Source organism: Seriola aureovittata, chromosome 15 (genome assembly GCF_021018895.1).
Source record: "Seriola aureovittata isolate HTS-2021-v1 ecotype China chromosome 15, ASM2101889v1, whole genome shotgun sequence".
Lineage (NCBI taxonomy): Eukaryota > Metazoa > Chordata > Actinopteri > Carangiformes > Carangidae > Seriola > Seriola aureovittata.
Window position 1 is genome coordinate 5938885 of NC_079378.1, and position 25687 is coordinate 5964571.

Sequence of the window (25687 nt, forward strand, 5' to 3'; positions counted from 1 at the left end):
ATATGACTGTTTTCTGCTCAGTTAAACGTTGTTATGTTTCAGAGTTTGTGTTCACAAGTGCTTTGTGTTTTTAAAGTGTGACGCTGGTCCCTTTAAATCTCCTCCCTGTCTGAAGCATCACGTCTGAATTTCCTCTGTGTGATGATGTGACTCTGTAGTACAGACTGACTGAATTATTGTATGTTTCTCTTTATATGTTCATTTTTTCTTTTTCAAGAGACATTTTCCTTGATTTATACAGTCTCTTTACAGTTTATTTTTCTTTGCCAAAACAGTTTGAAATTTGAGAATAAATGTCTCATCACAAAAAGAAGTGCACAAGTGAAAAAAGTTTGTTTTGTTTTTTTTGTTTTTTTGCAACATTTTGCACGACATTGCCACTGTTTTCTTCCACTGAGTTTGACATAGCAAAACAGTTGAAGTTTAGCTGTTTATTGTCATATAAATATTCCCTGTTGATCTGTAGTTCTTTATTTCAGCCTCTAGAGAGCCTTACTTCACCACCCAGTACCAACAGTTCTCATGTTGATTCATTATAACAGGCAGTTATTAGGAATAAAGAACAAAAACAGGTACATCTTAAACAAATTTGCGTGTAAACAACTTCTTCCACAATGAAAGGTGTATAATGTCTTTGTGGCAGCATCTGATTGGATATCTGCTTGTTGTTCCTCCGTCATCATTCTTCCTGTTGCGTTCAACAAGACAAATTAAATCAGATTGTATTTCTCATTCTGAGTTTCCCAGCAGACCTCAGTGATTTACCAAGTAAAGCAGATAATCTCTCATTTTATAATCAGCCATCTCCACTGGACACATGCATGTTTGCAACTGACAAATACGCTGAAAAGATTTACTGATTAAATTCTGTGTGGAAAACCCAGAGTTAGTATTTTATCAGAGAAGTGTCTTCATGCAAGAGTGAACAGCACATTGTGGTACCTTCATGTTTGAGAGGGCTCTTGTTAAAGTTCAGTGTTTGAGAACAAAAACATCTTCACCCTGCTTCTGTTGGAGTTCAGTCTCAGTCTATTTCCTGCACAGAAAAAAAAGTTTCTAGTTTCTGAAAAAACGTAAAGTAATTTAGTCCAACATCCAGTCAATATTATAGCAAAAACCAGTCTGGTAGCCAGCGGGGAAAACATCCAGTTGATTCAAAGATCTTTGTCTTAAAGTAAACCAGGTTGCTCTAAAATACCAACTCATGTGATGCATGAACATTGATTGTGATTGATTTTTTTTTTTTAAACAACTCCACATTTCATCAGAGCAAAGACAACAGTGTATGTTATAAATATACCCGTTGACTTCGGTCCTGAGCTGTGAAAAACCAAAGAACCATGGAGAACCTTGGAGTTTCCAAACATAAAGTTTTCTTCATCTTGCATCATGTGAGCACTTGGTGCATGTAGGAAATGCTATATCACTTGAAAATGAAATATCAGTGTATTTTGAGATTTTGAGAAATCTTTCCCACGTGGAATTCAAACTTTCCATTTAGATGGTAGAAACTCCAAATCGTCACCTCTCTGATTTCACTGTAAGATTTCATTTCATTTCTCTGAAACCCAACGCAGACTACACAACTTTGGCGATGAGTCTCCTGTCCCACATGTTTTTGAGAACTGAGACTGAAACCCTCCTTCTTTTTTTTTCTTTTTTTTCTTCCAGAAAGGAATCGACGATTTTCTCCATCACTAAACTTTGTCTAGGTCGAGTCGTTCTGGGACACATCTTGACCTTTGCTCTTGAAATGTCCCAACAAGTCGGTAAACATCAAACATGTTTGATTGTGTCGTAGCCAAAAGCAGGAAGCGCTTGTTGTTGGAGTATCTTAGAGACAAGTCTGAGCAGAAAATCGTGACAAAGGGCTTCAAAGAAGGCGAAGACCAGTATCACTGCTCTGTCTTATGTAGCCACAAGAGATGGACTGATGGACCGACTCTGATTTCGATTTATGACATCTGACATGCACTCCGGACACAGTTCCCTCCAGATGAAATAATCCTGTAGTCAGTACACCTCGTGTGAGATCAGTGGTGTAGGTTGTGAACCCCCCATGTCAACAACAACCGTCTGGGACTAAACATCTTGTAGTGTGAGCAGTGCAGCAGCTCTGACATCAATGAGAGTCTTACGGTCCAGACCAGCTTTCAGTTTCCAGTTCTCCACCAGATCTTTGCTGTTCAAGAATGATTTTGGATGGAATCTGGTTTCTTATAGGATCGTGTTGATTAATAACTAACCTCTGCATAAAGAAGGACACGCAGTTTCTCCAGTCAACAAATCCAACAGCTCCACAACTAGGAAGTCCAAACCGTCACAGCACAGGTGAGGATGCTCGCCAACATCCAAAACTGCTTCTTCAGATTGTCTTCTGTATCCGGCTGTTTCACCTTCAGGTTTTGATGCCTTCATGGTCTGCTTTAATGTTCAGCTTGCAGTTGGATCTCCCGTCATCGTGGATCATCTTCTTCCCCTCACTCTTTCAAACTGTTTATCCATCCGTCCCTTTCGTTGAGCTCTGTGCAGCGATCCTTCCCTTCCTCCTCTGATCCAACCATTAACTTCAAAGAATTTCTCTCTTTCTCTTTCTTACCATCCTCAGAGGCTCCCTCCTCCTCTTCCTCCTTCACCTCCTCCTCTTCTCCTGATCTCTCCATACATCTGGAAGAACAGCTCCATGTCTCTCTGCAGCGTGGAGTTTCGGCGGTCCGCGTCGGCCTTGGCTCGCTCCATATTCCGAATCTTGATCTCGGCGACGCTTTGGCTGCGCTTCTGCTGCTCCAGAGTGACCCGGAGAACGGCAACCTGCCGCTCGAGGACATCATTGCAGCGCTCCAACCTGCAGCACACACACACATACATACATTGGGGTTGAGTTTAGGGCTCTGTGCAGGCCTGTCAAGTTGTTCTACACCAGACAGGTAAAACCGTTTCTTTATGGAGCATTGTGCATGGGGGCGTTTCTGCCGCGACTCAGAGGACTCTGAGACACCAGTAAAGGTTTCTCTTTATAAAGATGGCAAAAAGCAAAATCCAAAAACAGGCAGGTAATCCAAAACAGGCATTACAGGTAAGAAAGGCTGGGACACTATGGAGTAGTAAGAACAATAGACAATCTGGCGAGGAATGAATGGAAATGAGTGATTGGGGGAAATGAGAAAAGGTGGGCAGGGAAGAGTCAGGTGGCAGAAAGGCGGGAAAGCCGGGGGTTACTGCAGGGCAGGAGGGAGTGGCTGGGTCTGAAATTGACAGAAGAGTTAGTAATATGGAAAAGGAAGGCAGAGAAAGAATGAATGAATGAGCTGTGACAAACTCCCATGTTGAAACAGGAATAGGTATTTCCAGACGTGCACACTATTGTCTGTAATATCACTGAATGCTGTAGCCTTACGATTTACCAAACTTGGACATACGGGGAATAGACCAGAAGTATGTGGACAGGGGTTTCCACACAAGTTTAGTTGTATTGTGAATCTACAGTTACTTCTGCATATGATCATTTTGATAACAATAGAAGAAGACATGACTTCTCTGGAACTACCAATCTCGAGAAAGTTTAACTAAAAGTAAAAAGCTTGTGTGGAGGACTAATGTTTTTACAGTGCGAGATTATTGATGAGGATGCCTTATTCCTTCTTGTGCTGGTGTCTCACCTCTGTATCCTGGCCTGGTACTCGGCCTTCTGCTGGGCCATCTGCTTCTGCAGCTCAGCCAGGAGTGAGTGAGCCTCTCTGGGCTGTGACTCAGGTTCAGGCCCCTGGAAGTTTGGAGGACCAGAGGGGAGGAACACCTCTGAACTGCCTGTGCTGAGAAAGCTGTCACTGAGTACAGAACAGGAGGCGGGGGAGTTAGGGTGGTGGATGCCATCATCATCTTCATCGTCGTCGTTGTTGTTGTTGTCTTCATGGCCGTGTTTAGCCCTGTTTTCCTCCTCTGCTACCTGACTCGAAGGTAACCTTTTAGGTTTCTCAGGTGACATGTCGGGACTAACGGCTCCTGCAGCATTACCGCTCTCGTCCAATGGTAGAACCTCACAGGAGGACCACGAAGAGGAGGAGTCCCTTGTTCGCCCAGCTTCCTGTAGCTCAGCTTCCTCTTCACAAGTTCCAATACGGCCTCCAGGATTCTTGGTTTCAAAAGCTCCTCCAGGGACATCCTCCATCCTCTGATGTAAAGCCACTCTGTCCATGTTGTCGTAAGCAGAAGGGGTACTATCCTCCTGAGCTTCGCTGCTGCCCCTACTAGCTGTTTCTGGCACTGCAGCCGCTTCCTCTGCAGCACTAGAGCTCCAGAAACCAGCATCTGCCTCTCCGGGGCCTGACCACGCCTCTGCCCAGCCCATTAGCGTCAGTCTGGGCTTGGAGGTGTCAGGAAGTGGGTCTTGTAGATGGAGACTGGTTGTAGAGGCTTGAGCATTTGCAGGAGATGGTCCTTGGCCAGCATGATGCTGGTGATGCTGAGGGGACTGACTGGAAGAGGGCAGGGGGTAGAAGCAGTTCTCTGGGTGGGAGGAGGTGTAGCGATGGCCGAGGAGTCTCTTCTGGGCCCAGGACGAGTCTGAATTGGCAGCAGCAGAGTAGATACAGCTACAGGAAGCAAGTAAAAAAAGAGGTTGGACTATCAAGATGATCAACTCAGGGACTTTTCACATCAAGCAAGGACTACACCACAACAGTATGCGATAAAAGTTTGTGTGCATGTGTAGTCTACCTTCTTCCCAGGTCTTCACAGTGGAGGTATTTGTGTGAGATGTAGTGAGTGTTGGTTGATGGTGAAGCTTTGCTAGCGCAGGTCTGTTGTACCTGGGGTTCTGTGCATCTGTGGCGGGCTGTCCCGGCTCCCTGGAGCGCTCTGCGATGAGAGGCATAGACAGCTGGCGAAGGCAGGGCGTCGGGTGAAGATGAGGCTGCCTCAGAGCGCCCGGTGACGCATGCGGACCTCCCGGTGGATGGGTGGAGATGTGTGGCTCTACTTTGGCAAACAGAGACTCGTGCTCTCTGATCAGCTCCAACATCAAGACATGGACCAATGCTGCGCCTGGGACACAGATAGAGATATTAAATTTCCTTCAAAGAACCGTTTACACCCAATATCTTTTCACCATGAAGCGCTAGCCAGCTAAAAATGTTTGCAGCTCACTTGCTTGGATCCAGAGTGGTTAAAATGGACTGAAATGGTGACCCAGTTTCATTGTGAAAAAAAAAAAAATTATATAAACTATAATATAATATAATACTAAACATACTGTAGAACATATGCTAAGTGTGATCCAATTTATGTTTTTGCCATGTGATATTACAGATGCTACATCAATGTTTTTTTTTAACAGGACATAATTTTTTTTAACATTATTTCATTATTTGTATGGAGCTGTGGGTCAGCTTGTTCTGTCTACCTCCCATGATGCTTTGTGGGTCTTCAGCTTTGGCTCGAAGGATGTTTGGCCCAAACACAGTGGCCAAGTTTTGGTCGCTCATCTTGTTGCTGCCAGAGTAACTCTGGACCTCGTTCAGAAACCTGTACACACACACACACACACACACACACACACACCCTCACTTAAGCAAATAAAATAAGTGGTATAGGATGTAGCTATGTAAGACTGGTGTTTGTGATACACCAGTCACGATTCCCTACTTACTTGCTATTGTTTTGAATACTGAATTCATTCAACAAATGTATGTGCCATATTTAAGATTAACCATTTATATCCACTTCTTCCATTAGTTATCTCATAGAACAAAACAAATAGTTGAGAATGAAAACCTGGAAAGGATGGGTCTTACTGGCAGATGAAGTTCAGTAGGTTGAAGTTTGCAACTGGCAACTCATGAAGAAGATTCCTCAACTCCCCTAAACCCTGAGGGAAGACAAAGGGAGAAGGAAGAGAAGAAGAAAGAAAGCAAAGACACAAGAAGGAGGAAGGGATGCTTTTTTCTTCTTCTTCTATTGTTGCAAACACACTAAATCAAGGTGAGCATGTTGCTGTCTGCATGTGTATGTGGAATTTAAAATGTTTTCAATGGTCATATATAGCTGCAGTTACCTGTGTGCGGTCACTCCTCAGCTTCTGTCCACACAGCAGGAAGTCCTGGTAGCAGCTGTGAGGAACCAGAGGCTCCGGCAGCTGTCTGAGGTAGAGCTTCAGTAGTGATGCCACGGTGTGGACGTCTGTGCTGCTGCACGCAAAACACAACGAGTTAACTTTTTTTTATTTTTCACAAAAACCTTTTGAAGAACACTTGATCACAAAACCGTAGAGACAAAAAGCGGACAGATTGCACCTGTCGAAGGACGGCCTCTCCCCTGAATCGAAAGCCTGCTGCAGCTCTTTCACCAGACTGGCCTGTCCTGGCTGACGAAACAAGCCCACTTCATGGAGGCCACGCTCCCGGATGAAGGTCACACACTGCTCCACCACCAGAGGAACCAAACGCACCCCATAACGTCGCTCATACAGCACCGTCTCCTCCAGACGCTGACCAAAGACCCCTGCAAGAGAGGAAGATTATAGCGAGATCCTCTCTGGGACCAAGGTCCACTTCATCCAATCAGAAACAAGATGACTTAAGCTGCTGCTGCTTTCTGTGTAATGTTTCCAGAATCAGAAACCCATGGATTATTTTAGGGAAAGAATCCAAACATGGTGTGTTCACCTGTAAAAGGGATCCAGACTCCCTTGTTGAGGCTCTTCAGCCACTCGTCACCCTGACCGGCGCTGTTGGACAGGAAGAAATACGAGCCTGGGCTGGCCAACACATCTCTGTTACCTGCGTACACACAAACATGGCCACTTTTAGGGGTCAAGCCTCAAGTTTTTATAACAAGGTCAAAGTGCAAACTATGATGAAAGTCTGCGTTGACCACGGCAATGAAACAATGGGAATAGATTTGTGTGAGTTCAATTTTGATGTAGATTCAAAGATTCATTTTCTCCAAACTACTTGTTGATTTTGATTTAGGCAAACAAAAGTAATTATTATTGATTTGCAATCAAAATCTATACTATTATTATTATAAAATATTATAATTTATTGATTGTTGAGTTCAGATTAAGAAAAAAATGGGAAGAGAAACGGACAAATTATTTAAGCATAACTGCAAAAACAGAAAATGTGAGAGTATGGTTTATTGCTAATGAAGTAGCTGTGATGTTTAATGATGTATAAGCAGAAGAGCCTCGATCTAAATGAACAAGCAGTTTCATGTTTGACCACAAGGTGGCATTATTTCAGTACAGTTACTGCAGCTGCCAGTTCAATCACCACATGAAGTAGTGTAAACTATAAGCACAGCATCAGACCAAAGCAGAGAAAAGCTTTATTCTCTGTGATGTATAATTCAACTTCTGCAACATGAATAAATATGCAAATATCTGCCAGTCAGTTTGCCAAGCACTAACAGGGATTACTTTGTTTTGTGTTTTGTTATCTCACCATCCCATAGACAGTGGCAAAGGAAATATCAGTGACATAACTGAACACAATCTGCAGCTTTGGATCAATGTGAAGATCAATGTTTCTGAGTTCTCAACACACACACACACACACACACACACACACACACACCACACACACACACACCATAAGCTCCACCCCACCCCATCTCCCTGTCTTCATCTCTCTATGGTGCACAGACTCGTTAACACACTTTGCTCTCTTCTCCCCCATGTCCCATCATGCCTCACTGTCTGTCCTCCTCAAAGTCACATCAAGCACACATGTATGTATGAAGCACATACATACACACACACACACACACACACACACACACACACACTGTCACCTCAGATAGGATCCTAAAGACCCTGAGTCAGCATTTAACTGGTGTCACTCACTCAAGGGCAACACACACATACACAGCGTTCTGGAAGGATTAACAAATAGTGTGTGTGTGTGTGTGTGTGTGTGTGTGTGTGTGTGTGTGTGTGTGTGTGTGTGTGTGTGTGTGTGTGTGTGTGTGTGTGTGTGTCACCTTTGTGGCCTGTACTGTCATGTTTCCAGGACTTGAAGCAGCTGAGTCCCATGCTGCAGCACTCCTGCTCCAGTTGCTACGGTAACGGTAGTAGATGCTCAGCCTAAATTACTCCGATGTGACGATGTGAAAGTTCAGGAGGAGAGACACGAGCGGTGCATAAAAACTGCATCGATTTTTTTAAGATCTTTTTTTTTTTTTTGTCAGTCTTACGTCCCTGTCAGAGTCTCGGTTTTATCCAGCAGGACTTCAAGTGTGGGAAGATGTTGGTCTTGAACACTGTGGTAGATGTATGACCATAAGTTGTTGTTGCTGGGGGGGGGGGGGTCCTTAAATAAGAGACATTCTTGATTGAGGTTCCACGTATGTGTCAGCGTGAGGGATGGATTAAGGTGAATGAAGTGTCTTTTTGGAGCACACGGTTACAGAGAGGCCCTTGAGGTTTAACCTTGAATTCTTGGTGGATACCGTCTGAAAAGAGCTTGAAGGAGAGGTTCAGGTGGATGGAGTGTCTTAAAAAGAGATTCCAGTTGGATAACGAGAGGTTCCTATGGATCGTAGAAGTTAGAGATCCTTAAAAAAGAAAGGGGAGAGGCTCTGATGGAAATTTAAATCTTAAAGACTTCCCAGTTCCAGGATATTAAACTTTAAAAAGAGGATCTTTGTGGATATTCTGGTAGATATGCAAATCTCAAGTTGGTGTACATGGACACAGAGCCTTACAGAGAGGATTGTAGTAGATAGAGAGCTTTACACAGAGATTTATAGTTAGTTCATTGTAAAAAGGCTTGTCCTTGATATATGTCTTGAAGAGAGGTTTCTTGTGCGTGTGCGGCCTCAGAGAGATTTTAACCTCGACCCAGCCTTAAAGAGAGACCTGTGGATGCAGGATCACACCTTCAGGAGTGGTTTACGGTGGTGAGTCTTCAAAAGAGTTGCCATGTGGAAACACACTGTAAACAGAAGATCTTCGCAGATAGCAAAGGACTTTGAGGAGAGATTCTTTTTGGATCGGCCTTTAAGAGAAGTTCCTGTTGAGTATGAGAGAGAATAATGTCCCGGGATCGGACAACTCTTCTCCGACTATTCTTAAAATCCCTTTCCCTGCTCTCCGTGGAGATCTCCATTTGCCATGGATACGCAGACGGTGTCAGTCGATTTATCTCCCGGACAAAGGCAACATTTTCCAGCACGTAGTATTTCCAGCCTCCTCTTCACAGGAGTCATCTCTCCAGAGCCGCTGAATGATTTCCTGACAGAAAGTTCAAAACTTGAGAGAAAATGATCACTACATACATGCTACAAAGGGTTTCCAGACATCCATATCCAGAACCCCAGATACCCAGTCTTCATTTGTCCTTTCGATTGCTTTAAAGAGGACAGACTTTGTGGAGAATGAACCTCCTCACACCAGGAGCCGGTTGTCTGACTGTGCTTGCTATCGTTGCAGTATTTCATGATGACCGTCTCACTGTCTGAGACACTGGATCAGCACTATTCCACCTGTTTCTGTCTATTTCTCTCTTTTTATATTATATTTTCTCTCAGCAGCTGACAAAAAGTAAAACCATCCCGAAGGAAAATTCGTCTCGTTTTTTTCTTCTACCGCCGGCGAGTCAAACCAGTCCATCGTCCATGAGGAAAGATCTTAGTATTCCCCCTTGTATCCTCCCACCCTCCTTCTCCTTGTCTCCCTCTCTGTGTCCTTTGCTTTATTAGCTCTTTAACTGGACGTCCTGCTCCATTACCAGAACACAGTCTCCGCGTCTGAATGTCCACGTCCTCATCCTCCTCGTCCTTCTTCTTCCTCCTTCTTTTTCCTTTCTATATGTCTCTCCCGTTGTCCATCTCTTTGTCCCGTCTAGCATGTCCTTCTCTCTCAGTCCCACCATCTCACTTTCTCTCTCTCTCCCCATTTCCCAGCAGTGTGTGTGCCCCCTTGTTGCCCCCCTCCCCATTTACCTCATCAATAACCATGCTCTGCAAGTGTGTGTGTGTGCGTGTGTGTGTGTGTGTGAGGCCTGTGCATTAGGAAAATTGGTTCTCTGCGACGCAGCGCTGTTTTACCAAAGTAATCACAGCTGATGGTGAGAGAGAGAGAGAGAGAGAGAGAGACAGAGAGAGACAGAGAGACAGAGAGTGAGAGAGAGAGAGAGAGAGAGAGAGATGATCTGGCTCAAAGTCTGCGGCTGCTGAAGTATGGTCTGCTACAGCAGACACACACACATACGCACACACATACGCACACACATACGCACACACACTGTCACCATGATTCAAGTGGACATAAAAGCGAGAGAGGCTGGTCGGCCCAGTCAACTTTTGAACTCAATTAAAGTATGAGGAGCCTCTCCCTCGCTTCCTCTCTCTCTCAATACAGTTCAATTCAATAAGCCTCATTGGCCTGAAGTACAATACAGTATATAGTACAGTATTTTGCTAAAGCTTTGTTATTAATCAATATAAGCAATCAAAGATTGCCAATCGTCCAGGCTACAGGGCAACAAGACATATCACCAAAAGTATGTGGACTCGTGCACATCACCGCCACATGTATTCAATCAACATCTTATCCCAAAACTATGGGCGTTAATCTGCTGCAATAACAGCCACCACTCTTCCGGTTTCAGGGTTTACACAAGAACCTGGCTGCAGCGATTTGCTCCACTTCAGCCACAAGAGCATCAGCGAGGCCAGGCCCCGATTTTTGTCTGATGATGCCTGGCTCGCATTTCCGGTTCATCCCACAGGTGTTGGACGGGGACGAGGTCAAGGCTCTGTACAGGCCGGTCAAGATGTTCCACAACCAACAGGGAAAATCATTGGGCAGCACTTTACATTACAGCTCGGTTATAATGTAATATGTTATTACCAAAGTGGTACAGGGCGACAAGAGGCCAAAAACAAATGTCAAAATACTAAATACAAAATTATTTAATAATAACAAGTAATATTTTGGAAACAATATGATAACTTAATAATAATAAAAGTCATATCAGTTCAATATTTGGATTTTTAAAAATGCTAATAAAGGTAAAAAGAGGTAATCATCAAAAGGTGGTAATTACCATATTAAATTATCCTCCCTGAGCTAGCTAACGTCAGCCGCTTAGCTTGCTAGCAAATGTTAGCTGTTGAAGTTTGCTCTACCTTAAAACATCTCCTGACTCAAACATATGACTATAGCTTCACTTCATTTCACATGCGTCTAACAATGACATATTTTCATTACACTAAGATAAGCTTTAAAAAAATCCAAAAGTTTGTGCAGCTCTATAATAATGTTTGTGTGTCTGACACATAGCTCAAAAGTCTTTGACAGGAAAACAAAAATAGGTCATTTTAAGTGCGACAGACTCACAGCCCAGTAGATATTAATACTATACAGTAAGTCTGCCTGTCTGTGCGTCTGATTGACTCAGTTCTAATCACAGCTGAGAGCTTTCACATCTGTCTGTCAATACAACTGGCACTGGACTGCATGCTCTTCATTACAAAGTGCTGTGTGTGAATGTGTGTGTTTCTGTATGTGTATGTGTGTTCGTGTGCTCTCCGCTAAATGAAATTTGTCGCCTCCTCTCCTCTTCACTTTAACTGCATGTCTGTAATAAATCACATGCATGGAAATATTTCTTACCTCTGTCTCTGTCAAGAAACACTGACCCGGCTACTTGCATCTCCCAGAGTAAACACAAAGTCTGGCAACAGCACCCCCAAGTGATCACACACAATAACTACAATTTGAATCACTCAGCGTTTTTTTTCGATTGCTAACAAGCATTGGTCAATACATGCATCTTTGACAAATATCTAATCTCACCCCCAAAACTCAAACCACCGAAACCCTTCATAAATGTTCAGTTCTCCCTCAGAACGCAGACTCTGTCGCTCATAACACACTGACCTAAGTTTGAATGATTTTTCACATAAATCAGTATTTCATTATCGAATACGAATAACAACTTTTCACTAAAGGTGTTACATTCCCCCCGTAGCTGAATATAAATGATTGTGTTTATGTGCTGTGTCGCTCTTTGGGCTTAGTGGACATCTGAGGACCTGCAGCCAGACCTTCAACCTATTAGTCCACCTGAGTTTATGAGGACTGAGGAGCCACACTTCCCTCTCTCTCTCTCTCTCTCTCTCTCTCTCTCTCTGTGTGAAGAGCTATTTGTCAGAGGTCAGATATTAGGCCTCCCTCTCTCCTGCATTTGGCCACAAGTTCTCATTGACATCACATTTTATATCTTCTCTGGCGATGCAGCGCGGAAAGTATCTTCTGGAATGTCGAATCGAGCCCTGGCAGTCTTCAGGAGAAGCGTCTCCACACCCTGCACTCATGCCATCCAGTAAGGACATCTGGTCATGTGGATGGTGGTCATAAACCCTCCACCTTGGGGTTCAGGAAGGGGGAGCATGGAGGCAGGAATAAGCGAAGTGGTCTAACGCCACATTATTCCACACGAAAACGAATATTTTCTTGCCCCTTGACTTCTCTCCTCCGCTGGCACAAGTCGATTATGTAGGTCATTCAGTCTCTATTGTAGGTGCCAGTTTGTGTAACAGCAAACCACTCACTGGACAGTGCAGCACACATTGAGATGTTAGCTCCTCTCTGGCCTGGGACATCCTGGGTTGGTCTCTGTCCAATCACGTTTCTCCCCCTGCAGCATTTTTGACAGGTTGAATCAACAAAGGTGAATGTATGTACAGTTTGCGTGTCCATCTCCATTACTCTCTAAAAGATAGTAAATTCAGTTTCATAGTGCTTTATATTGCATTTATGCATAGCTGTGTGTGTACCTTGTGTTGTTATTGAACAGACATCACCTGGGCATTATTATCGATACCAGACTTCTCAAAGTAACTGCTGGATTTATAACATATATAAAATGATATGATATAGTATATAAAATTGTACATATGCAGTCAAATGGCATGCTGTTGGATGTACAGTACATACTGTGGGAGTCAGTCAGTCGTCACCTGCAGCCGCTGCCAGGTTGACTCCACTCCACGTTCAAACTGCTGCACCTCGGCACTGATGATGTAACTGCAGCTGATTTTAAAACACCAGAAAATATTTACTTTGAGGATCTGTGAGGCGTCTGTCTATCTGCCACATCCACCTTGGGATTTCATTAAGCCACAGTGTTTTGATGTTAATTTTAGCCTCGCTGTCAGATTTAGCTCTGTTACAGGTTGTAAAAGTGTGTTCAAATGTTTTATAGAGAAATCATGACCTGTAAAATATTTTATAAGTGTAATACATCATAAGGTGCCTGGTGCCTGAGAGGTCTGTGAAGCAATCATATTTCATGAGTCAAAGCAAATAAACAATGGAAGATGTGTGTGCAGCAGCTGGATAAAAAAAAAGAAAAACACATTTCCACAACATCATACTGTATAGCCTAACCTCTTACAGCCCACCTGATCTAAACCTGATTTACATCAATTTGCATTTGTCAATGTAATGAGCTTATAACAGAAGAACTGTAAGGCCAAAATACATTTACGAGAGCTCATGTGAAAGGTTACATATTTTAGTTTCTGAAAATGTGCTTGCTTTGCATGTGACCACTGAAACCTGTGGTGCATCTGTGTCCATTGGGGAAAGATGTTTTGCTACTGCCAGCGATAGCATTAACAGATGTTGTCTTACCAGTCTAGAACCAACGTTGCGAATTCAGCACCAAACTTCATTCCTTTACTCGCCTGTCTCCTGTGGTGGAAAGTGCCCCCTTTCTTTTCTTCTATTTAAGTTCGCATGCTAACCAGCTAGCCCCGGCACGTCTCGTCACTTTCCAATAGCGAGTCACAGTAGCGTCCAGTCTGCCCTGAAGAAGTAGCGCTGCTCAGAGGACGTTTTATAACCTCTTGTCTTGCCAAGACTGGTAAGTGAACAGCTGTTAATGCTAAAACTGGCTACGTAGCAGTGTCAAAACTTTCAAATAGCTACTTTTAAAAGGTTTCCTACTTGATTTTTATTTATTTCTCTTTAATTATTATTATCAAGTGGGTTTTATTTTTTTTTTAATGTTCATTTTATGTCTGCTCCATGTGAAGCACTTGTTGCATGTTATTTCTTTGTTGTACTGCACGTCCCGATGAAAGGTGCAATACAAATAAAGTTGATCATTTTCATAATTACTATTATTAGAACAGTTGTGACCACGGATCTTATGTAACACTGTGTTTACATGGAACCAACAGTCATGTAGGAAATGTGAGTTGAATGTGTATTTAGTCTCCTGTATCATTTATGGAGTACATCATAAAATCTCGTGCATCATCCTGCAGTTCCAGATCGGACACAGTACACGATGTTTTCTCCTGTGGAATGAAAGAAGAGCCCCTGCAGGGTCAGGCCATGGGTTGAGGCAGGAGCAGCTCCCCGTGTCCCTTTTCACTGCTGCTGGCTTAGTACTTTACTGCCTAGAAGTCCGCAGGAATGTCCACGTCTTGGTTTTCTGTGGGTCATAATATTTTATTGCACCTCAGACACCATTTCTGTCTCCTTGTTTGGCAGCTATGCAGCGGGGCAACAAGTGTTTTGCTTTCCCACTGAGATAAACTGGTCGAGAGAAGAAGAAGGAGGGTATGCTGCTCCAACTGACCAGCAGGAGCCCAAATAGCACAGAACTAGCAGAGAAGAGCAACAGGAGACATCACAGCTTCAATAATAAGACAGGTAAGCAGAAAGATCACTCTCACTAAACAGCGATATAAGAGCACCTCTCTTTGGCTCAGCAGGGGTTTGACAGGAAAATAGCAGTGATATACTAAATGTTTTTGACTTTTGAGATTTCTTTAAGATGAAATCCCCGTTTGTCTGGCACAGCTTTATTTACTGTAGTACTGTTCGTACGTTTACCCAGCATGTCTATTGAAAGCATTGTCTTGGTGAGACATCTCCATTTGAACATTTTTGGTCTTTTAACCGTGTACAACTTCCAAAATGGTTCAGGACAACAGGACAATGCAAGACCTGCATAAGGTGTAAAGGAATTTGTTTGTTTATCATTCACCTATACCATGACTATTTGCATGCTTTCACTTTGGGACTGTGACGCTGTATCCTTAGTACGCTGCATGAATGAACACACTGCACTCTGCAGAATGCAGTGTGGTGAGCAGGCATAGTGAGCATTGTTGGAGCTGTGGGTGATGGTCAGTTTACAGAGTCAAGACTGATGTTGGATTTCATCTAAGTGTATTTTCGGCCTTATCAGATGAACTGTTAAAATACAACTGATAGGCCCTGATAATCCCCCTCAATTAAATCTATCAGTCACCTATCTCAACACTTGGATTGAATTTAATCATATTACATTTAAAGTAGAAGCTTAAAGAATCAGCAGGTCCAGAGCAAAAAGACAACGACAATTATAAAAGAAAAGATACAGTATGACAAAAAGACAAGTGCTTTGTGACAGAGAGGCGAGGCTCTGGACATTGGCAGATCTCTAGCAGCATGGTTTAAATACTGCAGATCAGGAAAAAAGCACTGTAGCATAGTATTTTGTTGCCCTGAATACAGGACAAGGGACAGGAAAATTAAGCTAAAAGGAAAAGCTACAACACTTGAAACATCAGCAGAGAAGTCAACCGTGCAATCGTCCTCCAAAGAAAAACATTAGCATCCATCATTTCAGCAAATGCCCCGTCTTCACTTTACTTACATTTAAATGACCAAAATCTCTGGCGGCAGTGACTCTTTAACCTGTGGCAACAAAGGTCCTCTTACCCACAATGGTTCCCTAACCCAATCAAGGCCCTTACATGTGTTGCTCTGGATGGTCACCAGGCTTACAGCTCTGCTTCATTGGTCACTAATGGAAAGATGCTTAGTTTTGTTTAATAAAATCAGAACATTTTTAACATCATGTAAAAATCAAGGGGACAAGAACCGATCCATATGGGACACCGCACAAAGGATTTACTGAGAAGAAGGAGTTCTTGACCCAAAAAAGAGAAAAAGAAAAGTCTATTATTCAAGAAAGACTTAAACAATATAATGAACATTCATATAAACTATAAAAGCAAGTTTTGGATAAATCAAGTCTTGTTGGCTGCAGTTGGAATTGGCCTCCCAACAGCAGCTGTATTAGTACCTTGTCGTGCCTATTAAGCTTTATGCGGAGTGAAATCCTCTACACTACTGGCAGTGGCCTGTGAGTAGTGAGTGTTGGGCGATCTTAAGTGAGTGACAACAGTCCTGCATGTTGTCAGCAGGATTGAGCCGTCCTTAACGCAGTCGATCAGACACAGCTGAGCCGGGGCGGCGTGGAGAGACAGAGCTATTCCTGAGGAAGGGAGAGAGAGAGAGGGAGGAGGAGAACCCTGCTCTGGAACGACAAACACTCCTTCACATTGTTGGCTATAAAAAGCAAAGTCCCTTGGCGTGTCATAGGCCAGTCAACCAAAACATGTAAATATTTTAAAAGAGCACAGTAAATATGTATGTTTTTCTATACTAAAAGTACTGTATATTGTTGATATAATATGTGTTAAAGGTATTTTACAGATGTGCCCTTCTGAGGGTATACTTGCAATGTATCTTTGGTGTTTTATAACATATATAGTGTGGTGGTTATCGATATGCTGTAAGTGTGATCTATAAACACCTAAGTACACAACTGAGATGTTAATTTGTACGTAAGGAGTAAAATTTTTCATTAATTTACCTCAGTAAACTTATTGAAAGTAAACTATGTTTATAGTTAATCTTAATTTTTTTATCCTGGTGGAGGAATATGAAATTATACTGCTGTGCTTGTATGTTTACCCATTGGTGTTGGATATTGTTCACTCACTTTACCTGAATTTCAAAAGATTCATTTGTGAAAAGACAATTTTTTTCAACTTTTTTACTTTCTGCAACTTGGAAAAACTGTGGAGAGACGGGAATATTTCAATCTGCCAACTTCTACAATTGTAGGCAGCACTGACACTTAACTTCTCTTGCAAGGGGAAAAAGGGACATAGCGAAGGCGTAGACGTACAGCAGAAGCGGAGAAGGAGGTGATGAAAAGATGAATAAGAAATAAGACGGAGGGAGAGAGAAGCTCCCCCGCTGTGAATGGCATGTCTGCTATTTGTGGAAGAGGGACAGCGAGAGGTTTTCGTTGCACGAAGATACAGTAGAAGCATTGACAAGGGTGATGACCACGGTCCAGTGAATGTGACGAATCTGCGTGCCATCGCATTTGATACCGTAAACTGTGAGGTTGTGGACGTGCTGTTGTCAAGATGTCAATCACCAACGGAAAATCTGATTTAGCCGCTTGAATTAAAAGACGAAATTTTATAATTTTGTTATTGTCCAACCAAAACCATGATCTGATTTTACTAACAAGTTTAATCTGTGCATCCAAAGTCTGATAAAGCTCATTCCTCTTTGCTCAAAGAGCTCCGTCATTGTCCAAGCACTGTTAAAACCACCTCGGTGAGCCACACTGTTGTACTGGGCGGTATGTTCCCTCAAGGCCATGAACATGGTCACGCTAGTTTATTTTGAGCCAATCCCACGAACACTGCCCAGCTGCTGGAGGAAAGTACTGGAGAACTAAAGGCTGAAAATAGGCCGTTAAGATACAGTGGCAAGAAGTATGTGAACCCTTTGGAACGACCTGCTTTTCTGCATTAATGGATCTTAAGATGTGATCTGATCTCTTGTAAGTTACAAGTATAGCCAAACGCAAACTCTTCATTGAACAGTAAACATTCACAGTGATGCTGGAAGAAGTGAGTGAATGTTAAACACTGGTCAGAGGCAGCAAAGCCCCAGATCAAGATGCTCCCTCCACTCTGCTTCACCTCCAGGATGATGTTTTCATGTTGGTATGCTCTGCTCTTTTTACTCTATACAAATTGCTGCTCGTTCTTCCCAAACAATTCAACCTTATTTTCATCAGTCCATAAAAGTTCTCCCAGTGGTGCTGTGGAGTGTCAAGCTGCTCTTTGGCAAACTTCAGGCATGCATGGGATGTTTTTTTGGAGAGCAGCAGCTTCCTCTGTGGTGTCGATGGCAGGACACCAGGATCCATGCAACTACGCACCATGATCTGTATATGGTCAACTCATGAACAGAGATGTTAACCAGCTCCGATGATTCCTTTGAGCCTTTAGCTGTTACTCTGAGTCATCTTGACTGGACGCCCACTTCTAGGGAACTAAACCATCTCCATTTATAGACAGTTTGACTGTGGACCGTGGACTTTCCAGCTAAACGCAAATCAACAGCTCTTGATCGTAAGTCTTCTGAGTTAGTATCTCCAATCTTGTTTCATTGATTTGACTCTTTGATAACTCCTGTCTGCACTTAGTTCGAAGTTGTTCATATACTTTTTCCAACCCACACTGTGAATGTTTGACTGGTGTTTTCAGCATGGACAAACTATTTACTTCTGATTGAGTCATGTTTGCTAAAAACTAATGTCCAGCTGAGTAATTCTCTAGTTAACATTTTTAAAAAATGAAAGAAAATATTTGTGATCTGTTTTTAAGTGTTAAGTTTTCAGAGGAAACCAACAGACATTTTTCAAACTGCATTCATGCATTTCTTCCTAATATGTTAATGTAATTGCCAGGTGTGTACAACTCTCCTCTCTTTTGTATATCTTACTTTGTCATATCCAATGACTGCTCTAAAAACCTAATTTCCCCACGGGGACCATTATAGTTTCATGTTTTCTTCTCACCCCTGTGGAAGCGGCCTTGCTCGATGGGGGGTCGTAACTAAGCCTCTTCCAAAAGGCCAGGGAAAGCCCTGGAGATAGCGACACCAATAGGTTTTTAGGTTGGAGGGGCCTAACACTATGTATAGCTTTGAAGCATTGAAAACAGAGAAGAGGGCATCAGGGGCTGAGGAGACAGGGAAACCTTTACCCCCTGTGGATCAAGGGCTTTGGAAGCAGGAGGGTTTGAATATCAGGCAGTGCACAGAGGACGAGCTGTGACGTTCCTGCACGTTTCTCCACGGCCAAACGTGACTTTTCAGTTTTTGTTGATATTTTGTTCCGAATTAAATTAAACATTTCTGCTTTCACAAAGTGAAGCAGAACAACAGAGGACAGAAAGAGGAAGACGCTGAAGAGTTTCTGAGCTTTACTCGTCGTTCAGGTGCAGCAGCAGCAGATCTCGTACGTTGTAACGCTCCCCTTAACTATTTTTACAACCACTTTATTTGTATCAGTGTGGAACAGTATGTTAACACGGGTGTGTGTTTAGATATTCAAGGAATGTGTTTTTATTCTTGTAAGACAGAGTTGGTTGTTGAGTCTGTCGGTCCGGTTTCATCCAGTGATGTATCTCAATAATTACTGGATTGATTTCCATGACCCTCTGATGATACCCTCCTTTTTATTGTATCAAACATTTCCATTGAGACGCTAAAAAGACTGACCTAATTCCAGTGCAGGCTGAATGCTAATGCTAATGCTAGCAGGCAAAAAGTGAGCATGTCAAAGGGAATTCTTTCATTTAAAAAAATGCTATATTAGTTAACACCCTACATTAGCATACTTTATATTATCATAATAACATGCTGTACATAATGCTATGAGTAATGAATGAATCATTTTGTTGACACATTAATCAGCTCTAGACCAAAGTCTGTATGTGCCCGGTTTTTTGGTGAATGGTGAGCTGAACGTATCCAACTAATGATGGCAATGAAGCGCCAAAAAACTGTTGACAACCGCCAAAAAACATCAGAAGAAGAAAGAGTTTTTGTTGTTTTGTTTTTTTTATGGTTGCACTGAGGATTTACGGCACCAGCACGCAAACTGAAGTCATAGCACATGTTTCAGCTAGCAACCAGAAACCAGTGGTGGAGCTTGGGAATCTGTTTTATGTTTTTGAACTGCTGCATCATTTGGTACATGTAGGATAAATAAAATTTCCTTTGCATCTACAGTCTACCTTTACTGCACCTCTTTTTTTTCACTTTCTACATGCTAAAGTACAAAGTTAACAGATGAGAGTTCAGCCAAGTTTGACAATGCAGAGCTGAGTCTGATCAACAGCAACCACAGGGGATAGACCGGTCTGATTTACTGTGGCGCCACTCTCAGGTCAAACTTCCTCACCTCACATGAATAAACCCTCTGCCTGTGTGTTTTATCTCTGTCCAGTCATCGGCAGACCTCCAGAGGCTGGAGAAGAGGGAGCAAAGCGGGATCACACAGCCCAGCGTGTTCTGCAGTACTATGGGAAGGAAAGACAACGACTGTGGGTCCTGGAGAGGAGGTAAGATTATTAACTTCCACTCATGAATTGCTCATTTTACTTATATGGATGTCTAGCGCAGCTCACGCTGAGTCAGTATGTGGGAGCTTCTTACTCAAAAATAACAGAAGTACTCAACAAATAAGTATAAAGTAATAGTAATTTACAGTGACTGTTTTAAATGTTTTCACACAGCAGGAAATCACTTGTGTCTTTCTCTCTGATGGTAGATGGCGACGACCCCAAAATAGACTTCCACACTGACGAAAAGGCTGGAAGCTTCGACCAGCGCCCACAATGCACCACCTCAGAAACTGATAACTCGGTACGATATCCGTCTTCTTGTTTATCCTCATTCTCTCTAATTCTGTTTGGATGTTTTGTGTTTCAGTATTTTCTTTATTTAATATGTGGAATTGTTTTTGTGGCTCTTTGACACATGAGGACAGACTTGGGTTTTTCTTCCTCTTCTTGGTAGTTTTCAATCCTCTGTGTGATATAAGTTCAAACTGTCTTTTTTTTGGTGATAAAAATGGTATATAAATGGTCACCTTATCTTTCTTGTGCACTGTCTTATCCTCATGTTCACCTCTACGTCTGGAACACGACCGCCAACACCTCTTCCGTTTTGTCCAACATTCAACTCAGCCCGTGGACAACTCGCTCCACCTTGAATCTGCTTCTCTCGGTGACAGCGCCGTCGGTGCCGGTGATGATGAGGTGAAGAAGAGTCACAAGGGAGGCAGCTGTGAGGACGACGAAGAGGGCCACCTGGTCTATGACGTCGGCCTTGTGATGAAAGAGAGATGTACTCAACACCTTAATTTATCTGAATGTGTTTTTTTGTCCTTGTTATTTGATGTGGTGACTTTCTAACACGGCAACATGAAGGTAACTCTGCATTCACACCACCAGCCACTCCAGAAATAGTTTTCTGTCGCCTCATTGTCTTTGTTGGTGCAGAAAAGTTGGCCAGAGGTCACGACACTCACATCCTTCAATGCTTACGAGCTAAGATTTCTACAGCAGCTCCAGCTGGATCACTGTGGTTTTTAGTGGTGTGAACACAGACTCAGCCAAGAAAAGTACATAACGTTTTTAATTTAACATTAACTACATTCATTTGGAAGCATGTTACAGCCTGAAGTCGGTCTGTATGTTCTCAATCCTGTTTATTTTTGTCCTCCTTCAAAGATCCTTTTGTGATTTTTTTTCCCACTCACCACTGCGAGACTCTTTCAGTACATTGCTGCTTACGCTGCTGACCCTCATTAATGTCTGTGTGTTTCTCCCCAGATGAGGTGGTCTCTACACTGGGAGCAGGAGCCTTTGGAAAAGTGGTGGAGTGTATTGATAGAGACAAGTAAGCAAACCAGAAGCACTGTAATCGTCGTGTTAACTGAATGCATCATTTTCGGGGCATTAGTGCAGTTATTTATTTATTTTTTTAAGTCTTATTCTGAGAGTGTGTGTGTGTGTGTGTGTGTGTATGTGTGTGTGTGTGTGTGTGTGTGTGTGTGTGTGTGTGTGTATTCAGCAGAGATGAGCATGTGGCTGTGAAGATCGTGAGGAACATCGAGTGTTTCCGAGAAGTAGCGAGGTCTGAGATCGCAGTGCTGGACGAGATCAACCACCTGGATGATGACAACAGATTGTGAGTGTAACTGCAGCAGATGTTCAGAGTAAATCCTAGAAGGCTAATTAGTCTACTACAATTATTACATTTTACCACGTATAACTTTTATTTTTTAGGTAGGTAAGGATAACTCGGTTTTTGTTTTTAAAGTGATATAAAAGCGCAAAATAAGTTTAAGACCAATTTGTAAAGGCCAGGCCTCATGTTCATGGGTCACTTCCTCTCTCTCCTGCCAGCGCCTGCGTCAGGATGCTGGACTCGTTCGAGCACGAAGGCCACATCTGCATCGTGTTCGAGCTGCTCGGCCTCAGCACCTTCGACTTCCTGCAACAGAACGAGTTCCTGCCTTTCAGCGTGGAGCAGATCAGACAGATGGCCTTCCAGATCTTCAGAGCCGTCTGCTGTGAGTCGAGTCGAGTGTGTGTGTGTGTGTGTGTGTGTGTGTGTGTGTGTGTGTGTGTGTGTGTTTAACAACTTCTTACCAGCCCTGTGACCTCTGACACCTGACCTGCTCATCGTGGGTAATTTTTCATGGTTGTCGATCTTGGAATTGGACATTCTTTGTTCTTAGTGGAGGTTGTTTTTATCTCCATTTGTTGGTGACATCATCCAGCAGCAGCCAATAACATAAAAGCCCTGCCATCTTGTACAAAACACGGACAAAACAGCAGAAATATCCAAATACAAGAAGGTCCGAAAACAAGCACTTCAATTTTCAATTAGTTGTAATTTATTAATAAGTTTTTTCAAGTATATGTAAAAATGTATTATTTAAATATTTAAATGTTGTATGTTTTCTTGGTTTTACTCAATTGTGATTACAATGTGACTGTTCCAGGAAAAAGAATGAACGATAAATTTTGGATCATGATGAACATTTTTTCATTTACTTATTAGATTTGTCATGATATCAGAATTTAACTACACAATCATCGTGACCAAAAGAAGAATTTGAAAACAAAAATGAACAGTCAATTTCTTCTTCATCTGTTTGTTGTGTGTTTTGCCTCTTTTTTGTCAAATGAATTAGACTGAAATATGAGTGTAAGGAGGTGGAGCGATCGTCTGTAACCTCTGACCGAGGAATGCAAGAGACAAAATCAGAGCGTCGCAACACGTTCACCATTTTAGGATTTCACTCTCGCTTAACAAAAAAACAATTACAATGTGTGGTATTTTTTTTATGTGTTTTACAGTCCTGCATCGTAACAAGCTGACGCACACAGACCTGAAGCCAGAGAACATCCTGTTCGTGTCCTCCGACTACGACTACAAGTACAGCGATGAGACGGTAACTGTCAGAAAATACCAACTCAAGCTTCAAAAGTTCATGCTGTCATTTCAAGGTTTGCCAAGTATTAAAGGGTGTTTAGCTGTGTGTGTGTGTGTGTGTGTGTGTGTGTGTGTGTGTGTGTGTGTGTGTGTGTGTGTGTATGTGTGTGTGTGTGTTTGTTTGTTTAAGGAGAGGAAACTGAGGAGTCTGGATGTAAAGGTGGTGGACTTTGGCACCGCCACGTTTGACCATGAACACCATGAATCTCTGGTGTCAACACGCCACTACCGAGCTCCAGAGGTCATACTGGGTAAACACACAACTCTCACACAAACACACACACACACACACACACACACACACACACACACAATTACCAAACTGGACTGGAGTTGAGCTGCAAGTTAATTAATCCACGTTTTTATTTTTACCTGTGTGTTTGTTCTCAGATCTGGGCTGGAACCAGTCATGTGACGTTTGGAGTCTGGGCTGCGTTCTGATGGAGTTTTACCTGGGACGCACACTCTTCGCGGTACACACAAACACACACACACACAACACACGCGCACGCTGGCACACACAGAAACAGCATTGAGACCTTGTGCTTTTCTGTTGTTTCAAGACTCACGACAGTAAAGAACATCTGGCCATGATGGAGAAAATCCTGGGACCGATTCCTCCCCACCTGCTGAGAAAGACCAGGTAACCACACACACATACACACACACACACACACACACACACACACACACACACACACACACACACATTATTTATACCTATTAAATCTTCCTTTTCTGCATGTTGCTGACACTGCAGAACAAACAAGCACTAACAGCAGTTTTATATCCACATTCCCATTTACTACTTGTCATATGAGTGCATCAAGATAAACTGGTGAGGCTAATTATCTATTAAGGTGCCATTAAGAGGAGGGCGAAACGAGATGACATGATTAAAAGTCTCCAGTCAATCCACAAATGATTCAAAACCATGTGGAAAATGTGATGTAAATATCTACATCTACTGTATGTTTGGTTCATGGTTCATCGGTCCGAACAGATCTGATGAAGCTTGTTTGATGTTTAAGTCCATTTTCTATCAAGTTTCTATCTGTCACCTGTAACCAACTACAACCCATGTGTGTGTCCTGTGTTGTGTGTAGGAAGCAGCATTACGTGCACAACCAGCGTCTGAACTGGGACGAACAGAGCTCCACCAACGATTACATCAGGACACACTGTAAACCACTCAAGGTACACAGCACACGTATCAGCCAATCAGCTTGAGGCCGTGAGGTAGAGTTGGCAGCAACAGGAAGTGAGAGTAAGTGTCTGTCTCTTAGCAGTACATGCAGAGGGAGAAAGAGGAGGAGCGGCAGCTGTTCGACCTGCTTGGCTGCATGTTGGAGTACGACGTCTGCAGGCGGATCACCCTGGAGGAGGCGCTGTGGCACCCGTTCTTCAGCCCACTGAGGACGCAGAGCCATCAGCGCAGTTAGCACACACACACACACACACACACACGCATATTCAGCATCTACCTCAGACTACCGTCAGATTTCAGCATTGTGATTACTAAACTATTTGGGTTTATAATTCTGTATTGACGATTGTTTGGTTGATTGACATATACAGTCATAATATCAGTTGTGGACAGCAGAGCATTCCTGTTTATTTCAAATACATTTGCAGTCTGCATGTCATTGTAAAAAGTCACTTTTAACGCAAAACAATTCCATGTGTTCCTTCATTGATTCTCAGTCACTTGTGTCAGAAGTTTGTTAATAAATATTTTGCATTTTGTTGTCTCAATTCTGTTTTATACAATGAATTACTACTGTTATTCACCTCTGCTCACACGTCGTCAGACGTGGGTAGAAAAGTCTCATTAATGTTTGAGTATCAATGCCTTGAAGTTTGTATATTAAAGGAGCTGCTTGTAAGCTTTGCTACTGCTACATAGCAACATTAGCATTAGCAGCTGTTTATTTCGCAGCCAATGTGGCGTTTATGAGACAAGAGGTTATAATACATTCTCTGAGCAGAGCTACTTCTTCAGGGCAGACTGGAAGCTACAGTGACTCGGTATCGGAAAATAACGAGATGGACCCATGGGCTGGGGCTAGCTGGTTAGCATGCTAACTTCAGTAGAAGAAATGAAGTGATACAAGTAGAAGCAAAACAAGCGGGTTGCTTTCCACCACTGGTGGCAGCTCTTGATGAGTAAGGGAATGAAGTTTGATGCTGAACGTGCATGTTTCTTTTAGACGGGAAAGTAAACACCTGTTAATGCTTATGTTGACTGTGTAGTATATATATGTGAAGTGTAGTACAATAACAAAACCTACATGTAGCTCCTTTAAATTTGGCCGTCATTTCTATCACTTATAATAATATTGTTCTCACCACTCATCACTTAAATCTGGGAACATGGCAACATTCCCTCAACAAACAGACAGACAGCTGATGAAGTCTTGTAGTTGGATTAACAGTAAACCACTTCATCTAGAGTTCAAACAGAAAATTCTGAGGTTTCTTTAATAATCCTTCACTGCACAGGAAAAG

The 25687-nt window shown here is 42.7% G+C and overlaps 2 protein-coding genes across 12 annotated transcripts; one reads left to right on the plus strand and one right to left on the minus strand.

Moving 5' to 3' along the window:
* Nucleotides 1–416: 416 nt before the first annotated feature.
* LOC130182260 (rho GTPase-activating protein 24-like) lies at nt 417–13774 on the minus strand. 4 transcript variants are annotated; one of them, XM_056397034.1, is made up of 11 exons: nt 13643–13774; nt 12944–13039; nt 12559–12644; nt 6663–6776; nt 6291–6498; nt 6053–6185; nt 5793–5866; nt 5402–5523; nt 4809–5043; nt 3660–4592; nt 417–2845 (listed from the first exon to the last, which is right to left on the minus strand). In XM_056397034.1, exons 3-11 carry the CDS (start codon nt 12575–12577, stop codon nt 2605–2607), a joined length of 2079 nt encoding a protein of 692 aa, XP_056253009.1. In that variant the 5' UTR covers nt 12578–12644; nt 12944–13039; nt 13643–13774; the 3' UTR covers nt 417–2604. The 4 variants fall into 4 exon arrangements, with proteins under 4 accessions (XP_056253009.1, XP_056253007.1, XP_056253006.1 ...); XM_056397032.1 differs by lacking the exons at nt 12559–12644; nt 12944–13039; nt 13643–13774 and adding an exon at nt 12219–12543 and having other exon boundaries at nt 6053–6182; XM_056397031.1 differs by lacking the exons at nt 12559–12644; nt 12944–13039; nt 13643–13774 and adding an exon at nt 12219–12543.
* Nucleotides 13771–24934, plus strand: LOC130182261 (dual specificity protein kinase CLK4-like). Of its 8 annotated transcripts, none has more exons than XM_056397035.1 (14): nt 13771–13874; nt 14510–14671; nt 20118–20232; nt 20407–20536; nt 20860–21019; nt 21508–21574; nt 21749–21865; nt 22084–22250; nt 23044–23138; nt 23310–23430; nt 23570–23652; nt 23743–23822; nt 24286–24376; nt 24466–24934. In XM_056397035.1, exons 2-14 carry the CDS (start codon nt 14581–14583, stop codon nt 24619–24621), a joined length of 1473 nt encoding a protein of 490 aa, XP_056253010.1. In that variant the 5' UTR covers nt 13771–13874; nt 14510–14580; the 3' UTR covers nt 24622–24934. The 8 variants fall into 8 exon arrangements, with proteins under 8 accessions (XP_056253010.1, XP_056253012.1, XP_056253011.1 ...); XM_056397037.1 differs by having other exon boundaries at nt 24469–24934; XM_056397036.1 differs by having other exon boundaries at nt 21752–21865.
* Nucleotides 24935–25687: the final 753 nt, after the last annotated feature.